Raw genomic sequence first — 17,291 nt, 5'->3', positions numbered from 1 at the left:
TCCAAAATGCAGGTTATACCAGTATAAAGGAGGCAGGCCTGTACATAAACAATCTTAATGTCAAAAGATGGAAATACCTTAAGAGAAAGCTGCTTGGAAAACAGGACATTCAGTTATTTTCAATCTAGTTGAATTTAGTCTGGTTATTCGGGGACGAAGCATCAAATCTATAAATTTAAAAACTACCAAGTCATTTGCAAGGCCCATATCCTCACTCCATCACTCGTGGTTGGGTATGTCAGGGGAGGGATCTGGAAGGAGTAGCTCTTAATAAAACAAGATGTATGTGCCTAAGGTATGCAGAAAAAGATGGACTGCTGTCAGATCACGAACATGGTTCAGGTGGAGAAGAAGCAGAATGGTAGATGATTTGTTTATACAACATAAAACAAATCATACAAAATATGTGGTTCACATCCAAGTCTAAAGATTTTTTTTGCACCATTCCTTTTGTATTTCATGGATACATTATCACTGGATAAAGAGAAAACAAGTATTTTAGTATCAAACTGTACTCTGGTCCTAATTCCAAACATCTATAAGTGGGCAAGGTTATAAAACAATTTTCAGTGATATATTAGGTCCTTTCTAAACTTGTTAATTATGAGTTTAGAAACTATTCTTTTGAGTGCAAAACTAAATCTCTGCCAAACCAGAAAGACAGGTACCAGTGTGTTCTTAAATTTGCCGAGAGAGAGAGAGAGAGAGAGAGAGAGAGAGAGAGAGAGAGAGAGAGAGAGAGAGAGAGAGAGATTTCCTGATCCTTTCAGTTTACTTGCCCAAGTCTCACAGGCCTTACGGTTGGAAATATCCTCATACTTCTACTTTGCTGCAATAATGGCACCTTCCTTCGGATTACTGAAGGAGGTTAGAAAAAAATGGATCACCTCCTGCCTTAGGATTTTTCCTCTCTACCTGATTTATAAAGAGTCCCTTTAGGGAGGTAGAATGAGATCTGGATTAAGTCCTGGTTACAACTCCACCACACACTAGCTGTGGGACCCCAGGCAGGGCACCTCCCCACACACTGCATATGCTCCTCCCAGCTCTAAATGGTACGTCTCAGCCTTAATGGAAAGGTATTCTCTTCTTTCCTTTTTTTTTTAAATTGGCTTAAGTGAATTTTATTGGTTTTCTTTATTACTGGAGGTATTCCATTGGGCTGACTTGCAGGCATTTCAAAGGAATGCACATACAAGTACAGAATAAATACATATAAACAACCAGAAGATATTAATATATCAATAGCACTAATATTAGTTATGACCTACTGGTAGTGAGATACTTTTACTAAACAATCTCCCCCTCTCTCACAAGGAAGGCTTGAAGGATACAGACCACAGTGTTTGCACGTTCTTGCTTCCACGAGTTTTTCTGTATTCTTTCACAAGGTCTTGAAACTTTCAGTAAGGAATGATTTTATCCGGAAAAAAACCCCAATAATTGTTATTTTCCCACAGGGTATATGTTTTAGATTCGAGAAAACACAGACCAACCTGTGGAAAACATTTGCAAAACTCTGACTAGAACTGGGTTACAGTTAATGACCTTGGCACCTGGCAGAGCTTACAAACCGGTAGGTGCTCAGCCTGTCACCTGCCCTTGAAAGCAGCTCCTTTGCCCCTTTCCTGTTTGCCCACTTCTGTTCCCTTCTAACCTTAGAAGAACCTAATTATAGGAATGCGATCACTAAGCAACTGAAACTGACTCCTGACTTACGTTCTCCTGAAAGCGCACCATGCCTTGTCTAACCTGTGGATTCTTTTCCTACGTTTTAAGAAGTAAGAATGAAGAATTAAGCAGTTAAAAATGACTAGCTCTCTACCCCCAACAGTCCCCTTAGCAATTCTGCAGGAGATCATGGGGGCAAGATAACATGAGAAGAGAGAGTCAGCCAGTCTGCCCTCAATGGACAAGGATGCAGAACCCAACCTCCTGCCTCGATGATTCACTGAGATTCTTTTCCCTTTACAAACTGTCATGGCTGAGCAGAATCTTCAGAATTGGTCTCTGGACACAAGTCCACCTTCTCCCCAGACTGCTGGCTTTTCTGATTAAAGCACTTTCCTTTCTACTGACACTTGCCTCTCGAGTTATTGGCTTATGAGCAGCAAGCAGCCGAACCTCGGTTTGGTTACACCCTTATTACTGTCTTTCTTCCCCAAACTAGCCAACCACAGTCAGCTTCTCAAGAAAATTCTACTCCCAAGAGGACAGAATATTTGTCGTGCTATTTAGAGAAGTCTTCAGTGCCAACTATGAAAGGTTGAAAGAAATTTTGGTGAAAAACAATCCAACTCTTTTCAAATAGTTGAATAAACTTCACAAATAAACACGCTTATTATCCTATGATAATGAGGCATACAAATTCCTCCAAACTTTGAAAACAGAGCCATGCAAACGCATTCCTCAGGCATGAAGGCCTCCCTCACAAAAATGTCTGAGGCAGGCCTTTTCCTATCGTTGTATTCCATCGGCTTTTGTGATTCCAGAGCACGGCACTGAAATGAGGAGTGAGGCGCCATGTTTTAGAACTAGATAAATTACACTTTTACGGCAACCTTAGAGAATGAATTTTGGATGCTCTACACGAGCTGCTTGATTTGTGTTTCTTGCTTTTGGCTGGGATGTGCAAAGGCTGAGTCATCCACCTTCCCAAGCCCTGTTCCACAGTACACAGCAAAACCCTACTAACTCTGTCAGAGCAAGTCTGCAACAAGAGGCTGATGACTTAATATAAATATTCAGAGATTTCCATAAAAGTTAATCAAAACATGTATTACAAGCTTCTAGATCCAGAACCCCCCACCCCCCTTTTTTGCCCACAGTCTTCTGAGAGAGCTGTGGCTAAGGGGTGGGGTCTATAAAACTCTCTGGAACCAGCAACCATACGAATTGCAGACAGGTCAGCAACGATCATTTTTTCCCCTTTCAGTCATCTTCAGAAAAAAAAATACATCACCAACACAACTGTTTCCTTTTTAGAAAGAATTCAGACTTTCTTTGCCATGTACATCAAGGAACAGTTAATAGTGACTTACACGATAACTCAAAATATTTACTCACACACAGATTAGACGCAGCCAGGGCATAAAATTAACATGAGCAGCATGCACACATGTACACAAAAGGCATTTTGTCTGGACGGCAGGAGAACGGCGCTAGTCCTGCCGGTGGCTGACTTGCTGAGGCTGGGAGGCCAGGAGGTAGATGGCTGCCAACAATGTAGAGATGAGCCTTGCCCGGCACTCAGATGTCCAAGTACCCCAGCTAAATGCTTTTCAAACCCCTTCCGTTGTGGAAGCATAACCAATGAATGGAAATACCGCCCACCATCATCTCTGATCAGGTGGAGGCCCTGGGAGCAAGTGGAGGAAACGAACTGCCCAGACGCCCAAGTGTTCGCCTACCTGCTGGGACCTCAGGATGGCCGCGTCAATCTCCTCCACCTTCTGTGTGATGGTGTCGCTCACCAAGCGGTAGCGGTCGTTGTCCTCGGCCACCATTTTTTCCAGCCCTTCCCTCGCCCTCCAGGGCACCAGCTCCAGGAGAGCAGAGCTCACTTCGTTAAGGGAGTCCAGCAGGGCTTTGCTGCTCTTAGCTTCCTTCTTTAGCTCCTGAAAACAGAAGGAAGAAAACACAAACCTGTGGGAAACGCCAAGTCTGAACGGGTTCTCCTCTAACTGTCCTTGGGGCTAAAGCCCTTCACAGGCCAACGTGATGCATGGATCACCTTAGTGCCAGTTACCCCAGTTCTATACCCCTTGGTTACTTAAAGCTATTTTGCAGAAAGGAAAGTGTCCCCTGAGAAGTTCCAAAGAACACTTCCTTTGTCAACATGGCAAGACTTTAGCTTTGAAATGTAATATAAACGTTTAAAAATTGGGAACCCGAACCTGGCAAGTTAACCCAGCAAGTTAATGCAGCTTGTTGGTAACCTTGAAGTAATCAGGTACCAGAAAACTAAAGAGGAAAGTCCAAACCAGAATCAAGTGACCCTCAAAACGAGGACACACTCGCTTAAATCATCCCAGTTGAATCATTATAGGCTCAGTGGACCTGACCTCCCGGACTGCCTTCACCCACGTGTGATCGTACTTCAGGATGATAAAAACCGAGGCGGACAACTCTAAGAAGGATGATCAGCATGAGAGAATACCACTCTTGCAATATAATTAGAAAAGTCACCTCATGCTTGGCATCTATCTTATAAAGGTATCACTATTCTAACCAAATTATGTGTATCTCTGAAACAGTGATCATTTTCCTTTTTTTTTCTGTTTTCATCATTCTGTTTCTATAAGATTCGAGAAACAAATGACAATATGCTGTTTTCACGTCTGGGCTCCTAAAAGTTTAAATAGCTGATCTGCTGCCAATTTCTGTTGGGTCCACGCCCACCAAGGCATCCTTAAGTATATTAGTAATGACACGTGATAAATATCACTTTGCCCCTGTGTGAATAAGGCTCCCTGAGAGATAACAAGCGGATCCAAAGAGTGTATAAATCGGAGCGTACTTTTTGCCTCGCGTGGGCTTGGCTGGAGGCTTCTCCCTTCAGAACCTGCGTTTCGTATGAAAGCAACTCGACCTCCACCTTGTCCAGCCAGGCGCACAGCTCCTCATGCGTGGAGTGCAGTCGCCTCGCGAGCTGCAGTGCCTGATCCAGGGTCTTGGCAACGTCCGTGCTCAGTTTAGTGATGTCTTGGTACCTTGCTTTAATGGCTTCCAATTTATCTTGAATTATTAGAACTTCATCACCTAGAATTTCAAAGGCATGTCATATCTCATGAAAGGGGAAGAAGAGTTCTTCAGCTAAAGAAGTTCTGACCCAAGAAAAGCCCTTTCATAGGTTTGAATTTTTCTGAGGATATCTGGCTAATGTAAACAGTTCTGAAAATGCAAATATAAAAACTGTAAAGGGCTATGTGGAATGCACCACCTTTGCAACTATTTGTATGGTCTTTCCGTTTACAAGCATCGGGGTTAAAAACTGCCTAGGTTTGCATACTGAGTTTGTGGCTTACTAGCTTGCACAAGATACCTCACCTCTCTCTGTGCCCCTGGTTACTTATCATTACAAATAGAACCTACTTCACAAAGTTGTGATAAAAATTCAATGAGTTTATATTTGCAAAATGTTTAGAATAGTGCCTGCCACATATATACAGTTATATATGTATAATCTATGCATGTGTGTGTGTGTGTGTGTTAAAAATAATAAACTCGGGGCTTCCCTGGTGGCGCAGTGGTTGAGAGTCCACCTGCGGATGCAGGGGACACGGGTTCGTGCCCCGGTCCGGGAAGATCCCACGTGCCGCAGAACGGCTAGGCCCGTGAGCCATGGCCACTGAGCCTGCGCGTCCGGAGCCTGTGCTCCGCAACGGGAGAGGCCACACCAGTGAGAGGCCCGCATACCGCAAAAAAAGGAAAATAATAATAATAATAATAAACTCACCTGCACTATTCCAATAGATCCTCACCTGCCTCTATTTAATTTTCAGACACACAGAGAAATTGTGTCCTGGGCTTCAGAGTCCAAGTGCAAGGCTCTAGATACTATATCAAATTCTTCCCATTCATAATGAATGGTACCTGTCCCCCACCACACACATGTGCTGAATTGGATATAAATACAATGAGACATTCCTACAGCCAAACGAATTACTAAAACAAGGTAATATCTGTTTTCTTGGTGAGTTCAAGCACAGAGAAATGAAACCTGGGTATAGTCACAGTATGTGTCACTGAATGCCGTCTACCTTAAAAATTTAAAAAGCTGTCTACAACCTATGTGCTCATCTAGAACAACTGCCTTCCACAAGTGGAAAACTAATGTCACTCTGCCATGGGATTCTCTGACCAATGCTTGGTGTTATGAGTAATACACAAAACTTCCATTAAAAACTCAGTGAGATCATGAGAAAAACAATGAAATCATAGTCTAAAACCCCCTCGGTCGGCCTTCAAAGCATTCTCCAGGATGAAATCTTGGAGTGGCCCCAAAATTCGAGTGTGCTTTGTGTTTTTCCCCCATCTCTAAAATATTTTGAAAGCAACACAAAATGCTCACGTCATGACGATTTGATTTGAAAGGTATCTCACCTGTTGTTCGCTTAAGTAGTTCTAAACCATTTAGTAAGGCCTGATCTACATTTTGTTTTCTGAGTAGGATGTCCTCTTGCAGAACCTAAAACACAGGTATCATTTTTATGCGGGGGAAAAAATTTAAATAAGCATTGGCATTATCAGTTAATCTTATTTGAGGAAACACCTTTTCAAATATTCCTCACTGTTCTCATGTTTATCCATCTTTTTACCACCACTGTGCCCATGTCTCAGTTCATCTATCGTAATTCACTCCCCTCTTCAAAAAATGGGCGATGTGGAGACACTGGAGTACTGGTTAATTATGGGCCTTTGTATACAAAGATGAAATAACAAAATGAAAAGTCAACAATCTAGCTATTGGATAAATTAAATTTCTTCTTACATGTGACTTCATTAAAAGTAACTGAATACAACACTACTTACTATATATAAAATAGATAAATGACAAGGACCTACAGTACAGCACAGGGAACTCTGCTCAATACTTCGTAATAACCTATATGGGAAAAGAATCTGAAAAAGTGTATATATATGCACACATATATATACATATACATATATATATGTGTGTGTGTGTGTATATATATATATATATATATATATATATATATATATATACACTGAATCCCTATGCTGTACACCTGAAACTAACACAACATTGTAAATCAACTATACTTCAATTTAAAAAAAGTCACTGTATACATAGGTAATGTCTTATTTGAGTACAGCAACTCACTTAAATCATAGTGAACATAAAATAATACAGAAATAACGAAGACTGAGAAAATGAGGACAACTGAAATGAAAAAATAAAGTAAAATAAATCAAAATACCCGCAGCTCAGCCTGCTGTGTCCACAGCCCCTCGGGGCTGGAATCCTGGACCGAGAGCCTCCTCAGCTTGTCATGCACTTCACTCAGCCAGTTCATCAGCTCCACTTCATCTTCCCCAAAAATCTTAGCATTACACAGAGCCTGCTGGAGAAGCTCAGACCTGCCGTGGCTTTTCTCTTGAATCTCAATGTACCACACTTGAGAGGAGTCTAATTTACTCTGCACCATATCTTTATCCTCCCTGGAGCTCAAAACCTTTAAGGACTGGCCAATGCTAATGGCCTGGTGTAAATGTTTATTATGATGGTTGATGTCATCTTCTAAGGCCTAAATAAAGTTTAAAAAAGGAAACAAAAAGAATGGACAAATAAAAATGACAACATAAATTGAACAAAAAGGTGACACATGAAATGGGTCTAAGGTTGCACTGATGCATCACACAACAGTACAAAACGCAAATGCATGTCATAAAACCACAAAGGGCACGGAAAACTGGATCTCACTAACGTGTGATGGGAACCTTACTTTGTGCTGGGCAATTTGTTCCTCCAGCTTGGACGCTTGGGTTCCAATGGGTTCGCTATTCGCCAGCCTCTTTTCTGTGGTTGTCAGCCACTCGTTCAGTGGCTCTAAGGTTTCGTGAAACTGCTGTGCTACCACTGAGATACCTTCCAACTGACGATTCCTGAAAACGTGCCAAGAGGAAGGTCATTCAGGGATAAGAAACGTGGGAAACTGTCAACAGAAATCTTCACTCATGCTCCCGTGTTCCACTCCAAACAGTCTTTGTAGAAAACATCTAACATTAAAATTAAAATCTCTCACACGGAGAGGACACTTTAAAATATTTCTCCTATTCTCCATGCTTCCACTGCGGGGGGCTGGGGTTCGATCCCTGGTCAGGGAACTAAGATCCCACAAGCCACATGACATGGCCAAAAAAAAAAAAAAAGAAAAACTTTAAAAAATAGTTCTCCTATTAAATAAAAGTAAAGCTGAACAACACATCAACCTCAAGTGCCTGAATCTTGTGAAAGTCTTAAGTAACCTGGTTGTAATACTTACAATAATAATAGGTATAATCATAGTAATGTTATAATAGCAATAGTAGCCATAATAATGATAGTAATAGGTAATACTTACTGAACATATATTCTGTGCTTTATATAATAGTTAACTTCAATCGGAGCATCAGTTACTGAAATTGCTTTAATCAAATGGTCAAAATTAGATTTAAATTTTGAAGAATAACTATAGCATCCCCTGTGCTGGAATTACTAGTGAGTCCTCCTTTAAAAAGTACACTGTCAGGTATATTTCCCCAAGGCAACAGTTAATATTTTATGGACTAAAATATCATGAAAGAGGAGAAATATTCCTCAGACTTCAACTTGTAACAGAGTTTGAATGCTTTTAGAAAACCCATTGTTTCCTCTCTTTAAAAGGTACCACGTCCTTGGTTTTTATCTACGGCAAGTGATTGTGCTGGTCTGTATACAGAGGACCTGATGCTGTATCCAATCCTGTGAATTATTTTTGCTGGGACCAAGAGCAGCTGTCTTAACCTGTTATCATGTTTAATTCTTAGAGAATTACATGATTTGAGAAATGAGCTTTCTATGGGGACAAAGGGAATTATGGACAACTGCCACATGCTACCGAACATAATTTCTATACCTTCATATCACAAATTACACATGCATATATTTTTAAAACCTTCAGTTGAAATACATTTGATCTTTTTTAAAAAAATGAATAAAATCACTACATTATTTTTGACTTCTGGATGATCACTATTTATGACTCTTTTTTAAAAATTCTAATATCCAATCACCTAGAATCACTGGAAAGAACTATTTTGCAACTAGGTTTAATTGACTATGATTTAAATTGTAAGGGAACCTATTAGTCTGTGTGTGAATCGTAGCATCACCACCATCCCTCCACTTAATACCGCTGTGAGGAAGGTTTAGGAAAAAAGAAGGACAGTCATGGGAGTAAAGCAGAGATCTAGACTTTCATTTATTAAAAAAAAGTATTGAGAGTCTCTCCCATGGCAGTAATTCTGGGGCATTACACAGAAGGAATAATCTACTGACACACATTAAAGAATAACATGAAACTTCCAGCCTCCTTCGGAGCCCCTTATTCAATGGTCCTAGAATGATAACTCCTTCTACTCTGTAATTCAAGATTGGACAAACCCTTCTCTGCACCATCTTAGTTCCAAAGAAGGTAGGAATGTATGGAGATGCTCATTCTCTTCAGTGGGTCATCTATTTCCAACCCAGCCAGTGTATACTTCAGTATAGCTACAACATGACATCGGTCAATGTGGTGCCAGCGAAGAGAATGAAGAAAGAACTATATTCAATATCTTATGATAAACCATAATAGAAAAGAATATTTTAAAAAAGAATGTATATGTATGTATAACTGAGTCACTTTGCTGTACTGCAGAAATTCATACAACATTGTAAATCAACTATACTTCAATTAAAAAAATTAAAAAGAAAAAGAACGAAGTATAATGAAGCCCGGTGGAGCCACGCTTCAGCTTCCGGCCCTGGTAGACGTCACAGCGCCCTCCACCTGCCTCACTTCCCAGATAACTCCCACTCCTCCTTTAAAACAGAGCTTAGCTGTCACTTCCCTGCCCCAGGCCAGGTTCCTCCTGTTCTCTGCTTCCACAGGTTTCACTTTGAACCATCACATTTGTCATTAGTCTTCAATGGCTACGAAACCCTGCTAGGCTGTCCCTTGTCTGAGGGCAGGGATGATCTGACCAGCGCACCCCTGCGGAAGGCCCAGCTCTGCCTGATGCACAGTAGGCAGGCGATAACTACGTTATAAACGAATGAACGAAAGACCCCCAAAGGAAATACTCTTAAGAGTTGGGATAGATTTGGAGACTACAGGACATCCCCATGGGGGAATAAAGACAGAGGTGCCATGGCCCTTGCCCTCCATGTTCACATACATGATAAACACAGGAAAATAACAATTTGAAGAAAAGCATTACCAAAATACAAGAAATCAGTATGAACGCCATTGGTGCTCTTTCCAAAGACTGGAAGCATTTACCTTGTTTCAGCCTTATTAAGCAAGGCCGCCCATCTGCTATCCAAGAGACTCAGTTGTTTCAAAATCTTCACTTTATCTGCAGGTTCTGCTGTGGCGGCAATTTTTTCTCCTTCCCGTTTGATCACCTCCACAGTAGATTTGCGGTCATCCAACAATCTCTGGAGAAGCTTAAGACACAATAGTAAATTTAAAAAAACAATAAATAAAAAGAAAGGAAACAAAGTGATAATTTTATCAACATATGGAAAACATACACAAAGTTCTTGTGATATGTAACAAAAATAACTTTGTGTGGATTCACATACAAAAGGACCTGAGAAGTAGGATTTTTTCAAAAAAACTCATTTTGCTTAGCGATTCATTACTATTGTTGCAAACGCTGCAGTGGCGGCTTTTCACACTAAATAAAGCAAATATTGATAAGGCCACTGAACCATTCGTTATTAACTTGTTAATATAAAGTAATGGAGTAGAATGTGCCGCTTAGGATAACTCCTCTGCACTGAGAGCGCAAGATCCCAATTATTATAATGAAATGGGAATGCCCTAAACAATCGACAGTGATCTGTCCCGTTGAGATAGAAAAGGTCATTATAAATCACTGCTGTTTTCAAAACCTTTCCCCATGTTAAACAATCCAACGCAGAAGGGAAGTTGAAAGTCAGACCAAGTTCACAAGCTAGTGAGGCTACAACTAGAGGCTCTTGGTTGCTTTTAGGGGGTAAGATAGCTCCTAAAATTCTTTACGAGGATGAAAACTAAAAAGAGCCTTTAAATATCATTTCCACAGTGAACCGAGGGGGAAACATGTCTGAAATCCCCAAAGCTGGCTAAGGAAGACTAATATTTCAGGATTGAGCCATGGAAAAAATTTCAATTTAATGCTTCATTTTGAGAAACCTGGAAGGGAGTGTTTGACATAGGTAGCCAGAAATCAGGATTCCCTTCCTCCAATGAATCAAAACAAGTATTTCAGGAATAAGTGCAATCCCCAGGCCCTGTGTGAAGAGCAGTGAGGAAGGCACAGGTGTACAGAATGCTGAGTACCGCACTGCTTCCTTAACCTGACCCTGACTGATGCCTAAGGACCAAAGGCACAGACAGTCACCCAGAAGTAACAAGGTGGAAGGGTATTTTCTCACTGTCACTTTGGGATCAAGGCCACCACATCAGGAAGGGAGGGGAACAGGGCTAAAGAGAAGGGGAAGAGATGCCCTCTCTTGACACAGGTCAGAGCCATCATAAAATCAAAGTACAACAGGTGGTTTAGGCAGTAAAGAGAACAATTAAGTGGATTACTTTTGGTAAACTTTAACGCACAGCTTCTAGCAATTAAGAAAGCAAAATCAATAGACAGGTTTTGTTGGCTAAGCACAGTTCATTAACTCTGGGCAAATAATAAATGTTTAAATCGTGAATGGTAGCAATTATATTATTATATTTAACACCAGATTATATTATATATTTATTACATTATATAAATTATACATATATATTATTTTATTACATATCATTATATACTACCATATTTTTTCAAAAATCAAACAAATGCAATGTGTTTCCTGTTATATTTCTTTAATCCTACCTGTAAATCTATTTCTAATAATTTAATTTCCCAAGATACTAAAGTCTTCGAAGAATTTTTAGAGAGAGTAGTACTGGGTGTCAAAACCCAATTAAGCCTCTTAATCCAGTCTCTTCCTTTTAAAGGTCCTGTCTTTTTAAAGAGAAGCCTTATCAGTGTGCTGTGTGCCAGGTGCCACCCCCCACGTGTCATTTCAAGTCATGGCTGACAAATCAATACTGGACAGGTCACTAAGTGCTTCCTAATGACCACAAAAATTGTACATGTGGCCCCAAGTAGTCACCATCCCTCTAAGAAGTGTCTTTCCAGCTGGGTCCTGTATTTGCTGAATCAAAAGACACAGCAGTATGGTTCTCAGTGTATGTGAATCAACTCTTTGCCATGTCAGTACAGGCTGAACCATAACAAACTGCCCATACTGACTCTATAAAATAGGCAATTGCATGTGCATCAACCTAATACACAGGAGAACAGTATTTCTGTTCGAAGTCACCTTTTCGGTAAGTGATGTCTTCGAACTCAACTACACTATTTTTTAAAATTGTACACACACACCCCTCCACTCAGCACTTCCTGTCCCCCACCCTCGCACTCTGTCTCTTGCTAATAAGTCTTATCTCCCATCCCAGTGTTATTTATCGATGGCTAATGTAACACCATTTACGTGTTTACTTTGTTTATTGTCTCTCTCTCCCCGTTCCTCCCTTACCACTAAACCTTAAACTCGATGAGGAACGTCTATGGTTTGTATTCAATGATATATCTCCAGCACCTGGAACGATGGCTGACCTGTGGCAGATGGTCCACAAATATTTGTTGAATGACTAACAAAACAATGTCTAGAGCATTGATTACCAGTTAACGAGGATATCCTATTAACACAAATAAAGAGAGTCACAAGGTGAACTTTTACTCTCATTGTTAAGATTTAACATGAAACAGTACGAAAGCTCTGCTAACTTACCTTCTGCTCTTGTATCTGGGCCTTCACCACCTTGAATTCTGCCGATGGGGGCTTCTGATTGGCCACAAGCTCCTCGGTATCCACCATCCAGCTGAGTAGGGACTCCAGGGCATCCTGGAACCTCCCGCAGTGCAGCAAGGCCTCCTGCAGCTGGGCTGCTCGCTGGGCCACCTGCACAGCACCAGGGATCCCCAGTTATCTACTGCGTTCATGAAAAATGAAATTTGCCCACCAGCCAACACTTTCCATGCTCATCTTCCCATCTGGTCACAAGTTTTCTTTTCCTTCTCACTTAAAATTCACCCAAAGCATTGCTAGTGGGCAGGATACAGATGGAAAGGAGACAAACGCAAACTTAGCAAGTAAGCCAAGGAGATAAGGTTGCCATCTCAACCAGTCAGTGCAAAAGGGGAAGGCTTTGAGATTCTGGAAGTATCCAATACATTTATGATTAGCAATGAATGGTTCAAATATTTTAAGGTTACTGAAAGAAACAGTGCCTTATTCATTTTTATCATTACCCCTGGGATTCATTCTTTATTTCCTACTGTTGAATATTTTTTTAAAGACTAAGATTTAAACAACAATATGACTGTGGGGAGAATCAGAATTACGTTCTGCTAGGCAAAATAACTATGAAGTATCCAATTAAATTCTGCTAGATCCAAGCTCTATAGAGTCCTTTCTTGACAAGCCAGGGCCTTTGTCGCCCAGTAAATGGAGTCTCTGTGTTCTGCATAGAGATATCCTATTGCCCCCTCAAAGGTCTTTTCTTTTTGGGCTGAAAAAGTAGTTGGCAAGATATTTTAAGCTCCATGGAAAGTATTCACACCTGACACTGCATCCCAGTTGTATTTGAGGAGTGCTGCGGTATGAATCAAACTCTAAAGAAGGATAAATGTCATTCTGAGATCCAGCCACTGCTTAAGATTTCAACGCAAGGAAAACTCCAAGAACAATCCCCCACCACGACCACCACTAGATGAGCACTGCCATCCCGAAATCCTTTTCTGATCATTTCTGTCACATAAAGAGCTGCCACTGTGCGTCAGCATCACCTTCTTAAGATATCAGAGCATTATTTTCCAGTGTTTTCCATCATGGGCATTTAGAAAAAGGTGGGATCTACATCTTATCAGTAAAATAGTATTTGGACTTAATGATCTATAGCGAGGTGCAAACCCTTAGTCCAGGGCAAACAGACACAGAGCTGTACTGTGTGACCTATTACACAGTATGGAGTGAGTTGCTGACATCTGAAAATTAGGTTTCACATAAAAAGTGAGAGTTCCAAGTTCTTTGCAAAATAAGTAAAGGATCTGGCAACAGGGAGCACAGATCCCTATGGGACACTGATTATGGAGCCAAGTAGCCCCTGTGCCCTTGGAGGTACGTGTGCTCCCACCAGCCCAGGGCCAGGATCCTGGCCGCCTGCCATCACAGCTGTGCGGTCAGGTCCCTATCCTCGTGGGGGCAGTGGGTGGGGGAGGTCCTTCCTGCTTCTGTGCTGCCCAGCAAGCCCTGGGGGCATCTAGGGTGGGCTATCAGTTCATGGGGATGTCAAGGAACAGGCAGGTTTAGGGAAGCTTGGCTACTAGAAATACGACTGGTGGTCACAGCAAATGCTGGAGAAGAACAATCCACAGAAATGACAGCGAAGGGGGTGGTAACGTCACCTTCTTGTTGAGGATCTTCCATCGTGCACTGGCATTGTCCAGGTCCCGCTCCAAGGCCTGGGTGCTGGTGCCCTTAGCGGCACTCTGAATGAGGCCTTGACCCAGCCAGTTCACATCCTGCTGTTTAACCTGCAAGGGTTCAATCTCTTCTTTTTGAAACACCTGCATTGGAAAGAACAATAATTATATGAATTATAGTACCTAACAGCCACCAAATATAAACATCTGTCCAATCATCAGGTATAGATTATTAGAAATAAAGATCATTTTTGTTGCCTATTCATGTGTTACAGCTGCTTTACGAATAATAATGAGAAAGTAAACTAAATATAAATTCACAGTATTATCAAAACCATTCAGGTCAGAAAGAGAATGATAAATACCGTATGATATCACTTACATGTGGAATCTAAAATATGACACAAATGAACTCATCTACGAAGCAGAAACAGACTCACAGACATGGAGAACAGACCTGTGGGACTTCCCTGGTGGTGCAGTGGTTAAGAATCCACCTGCCAATGCAGGGGACACAGGTTCGATCCCTGGTCCGGGAAGATCCCACATGCCGTGGAGCAACTAAGCCCGTGCACCACAACTACTGAGCCTGCGCTCTAGAGCCCACAAGCCACAACTACTGAAGCCCATGCACCTAGAGCCCATGCTCCGCAACAAGAGAAGCCACTGCAAAGAGAAGCTCATGCACCGCAACAAAGAGTAGCCCCCTCTTGCCACAACTAGAGAAAGCCCGCGCGCAGCAACGAATACCCAATGCAACCAAAAATTAATTAATTAATTAATTTAAAAAAGAGAGAGAGAACAGACTTGTGGTTGCCAAGGTGGGGGGAGGGATGCACTGGGAGTTTAGAGTTAGTAGATGCAAACTATTACGTATAGGATGGATAAACAACGAGCTCCCTTACTGTAGAGCACAGGGAACTATATTCAATATCCTGTGATAAACCATAATAGAAAAGAATAGAAAAAAGAATGTATGTATATGTATAACTGAGTCACTTTGCTGTACAGGAGAAATTAACACAACATTGTAAGTCAATTATACTTCAATTAAAAAAAAAAAAGAAGGTATAGAAAATGCTAAGGAGCAAAATGGTAACAAGGGCCCAAGATGAGCCTTCCTGGCAAGAATCCTTATAGGCCCTTCCAAGGATGCCTGCTGCTAACTGGCAAATGACATTTGAGACTCAAATTGGAAATGGAGGTCACTGACAAGAAGATGACGTGAGCCAGAGGGGCAAATACAGGGAAAGAAACAGAAAAAAGAGGTAGATGGGCACTGCAATAGTGTGGATTCCTACACGTCTAGCCCCTCAACGCCTGTCAAGATGCCGACGGGCTTGCAGGATGCACGGAGGCCTCTCCCCACGGATCTGATCACACAGGGCCGGCACAGCAACCCTGGTCACCCTTGGATCACTGCCTGCACTGTCAGCAGTTTTCCAGCACTCTCCCTGCCAACTCTCCATCCCACCCAACTTACAGGTCCCGCTGCCTGTAACTGGCAAAAGATCTAATTAATGTATTAGGGTAAAATGCAAGTTCCACGAAAGCATAAATTTCTCTTTTCCTTATAGTCGTTCTATACCCTGGACCTACCACAGTACCTAGCTTGTAATATGGACCTGTTAATGATTTGCCAAATGAATATCAGTATAGAAAATTTTATTTATATCTTGGGGTATATGATGATAACCCCTCAACAGATAATACTGAGGGAGGTACAACAATTCTTTCACAGATAATACAAATGTTTTTAATATAGGGCTTGAGGGATGCTAGGAAGGCAAATAAATTAATTTAACTAAGGAAGGAAAGCTTCAGCTAGAGATTAAGGTAAGACAAGGTTTGGGGCGCTGAGTCATTATACTACAGGCCACTATATAAGTATATCAACAGTCCAAGTGAATGAACAGTTAAACAGAATATATGAAAACAATAAAAACAAATACCAAAATAGGACTTAAGAAAAAATTACAGGCACAGTATGGAAAATAATTTTGAAAGATGTAGAGGCTGCCAGAGACAAACTCTGCCGACTCTGGAGCAAGCCCAGCACACAGGATACTTCTGTGTTATAGAATGAATGAGTAAATTAAAGAACAGCAAACAAATAAATGATCATCTCTTCTAAAAGTCCCCTCTTAGCAAAAAGCCCAAACTTCTTCCACAGAAAATCCAGACAGTTTCCACACTGGCTAATTGTTTCTATATAACAATACTCAGTATAAAGAGTCAACTACACATAAACAAAGAATTATAAGAATTCCCCAAATCCTTGGGAAAAAATGACCATATGTCTTTCATGATTTTTTAAAAAGCCATTAATTTACCCAATAAGTCAACAGAAACTTACAGGAAGGTGGTGAAAACAGAATTTGGTGCTATGATCCTACTTCTTTTCTATACCACTTTCCAAGTTACTATTTCTAGGAACTAATAGCTGTAGATATGTTTTACTACTTACCAAAAAAAAGAGGGGGGAGGGAAACTGCTACATTTTTAATTCCAGGAACTTGTCTGATACATAAGGATGCAGGGGAAAGTTTTATTCTCCCTCACAGCTAATTTTCAGGGCAAAACAAAACAAAACAAAAACCTAATAAAAACGTTCCAGTAAATCGCCTTAACCCCTGGACTTGGCTTTAAAGAAATGAATTTCAGGGTTGCCTATCAGGGTAGTTCTGGGTGAGTCTGTGGTAATTTTCTCAAGTGCTAACAAAAATACACTAAGGGTTAAAAAAAGATAACTACTAAAGAATCTATATACTCCTAACAGTTTACTTTCTACAAATAAACTGCAAAATACAGTAAAAAAGAAAAAGTACTCTGCTAAGCTTTCAAACGAGCATGCCATTTAATGCAACCTCATGGAAAGGGCATCCCTGATTAGAGCAATTATTTCATAGACTGATAGTGTCCAAATTCCTTATCTCTCAGTAACAAAATACCTAGGAAGAGAGACTCTCCTCCCAATCTAACCCATGAGTACACAAACACAAGAGAGGCTTAAAATAAAA

General features: G+C 40.9%; 1 protein-coding gene across 9 annotated transcripts in view; it reads right to left on the bottom strand.

Moving 5' to 3' along the window:
• Positions 1-17,291, bottom strand: part of DST (dystonin) — a 496,581-nt gene that overhangs the window by 68,241 nt on the left and 411,049 nt on the right. For 7 of the 9 annotated variants that reach the window (XM_065886378.1, XM_065886379.1, XM_065886381.1 and 4 more), the window contains 8 exons: positions 14,254-14,415; positions 12,578-12,748; positions 10,029-10,195; positions 7,470-7,629; positions 6,945-7,271; positions 6,106-6,190; positions 4,520-4,761; positions 3,411-3,617 (listed from right to left, as the gene is read on the bottom strand). In XM_065886378.1, the coding sequence (XP_065742450.1) occupies positions 3,411-3,617; positions 4,520-4,761; positions 6,106-6,190; positions 6,945-7,271; positions 7,470-7,629; positions 10,029-10,195; positions 12,578-12,748; positions 14,254-14,415 (1,521 nt within the window). The remainder of the gene's footprint in view (positions 1-3,410; positions 3,618-4,519; positions 4,762-6,105; positions 6,191-6,944; positions 7,272-7,469; positions 7,630-10,028; positions 10,196-12,577; positions 12,749-14,253; positions 14,416-17,291) is intronic. The other 2 variants (XM_065886380.1, XM_065886385.1) reach the window with 1 other exon arrangement.

Source organism: Phocoena phocoena, chromosome 10, assembly GCF_963924675.1.
Source record: "Phocoena phocoena chromosome 10, mPhoPho1.1, whole genome shotgun sequence".
In the NCBI taxonomy this organism is placed as follows: Eukaryota; Metazoa; Chordata; class Mammalia; order Artiodactyla; family Phocoenidae; genus Phocoena; species Phocoena phocoena.
Note: the sequence above shows the minus strand (reverse complement) of the source record. Positions and strands in the feature narration are given on the sequence as shown.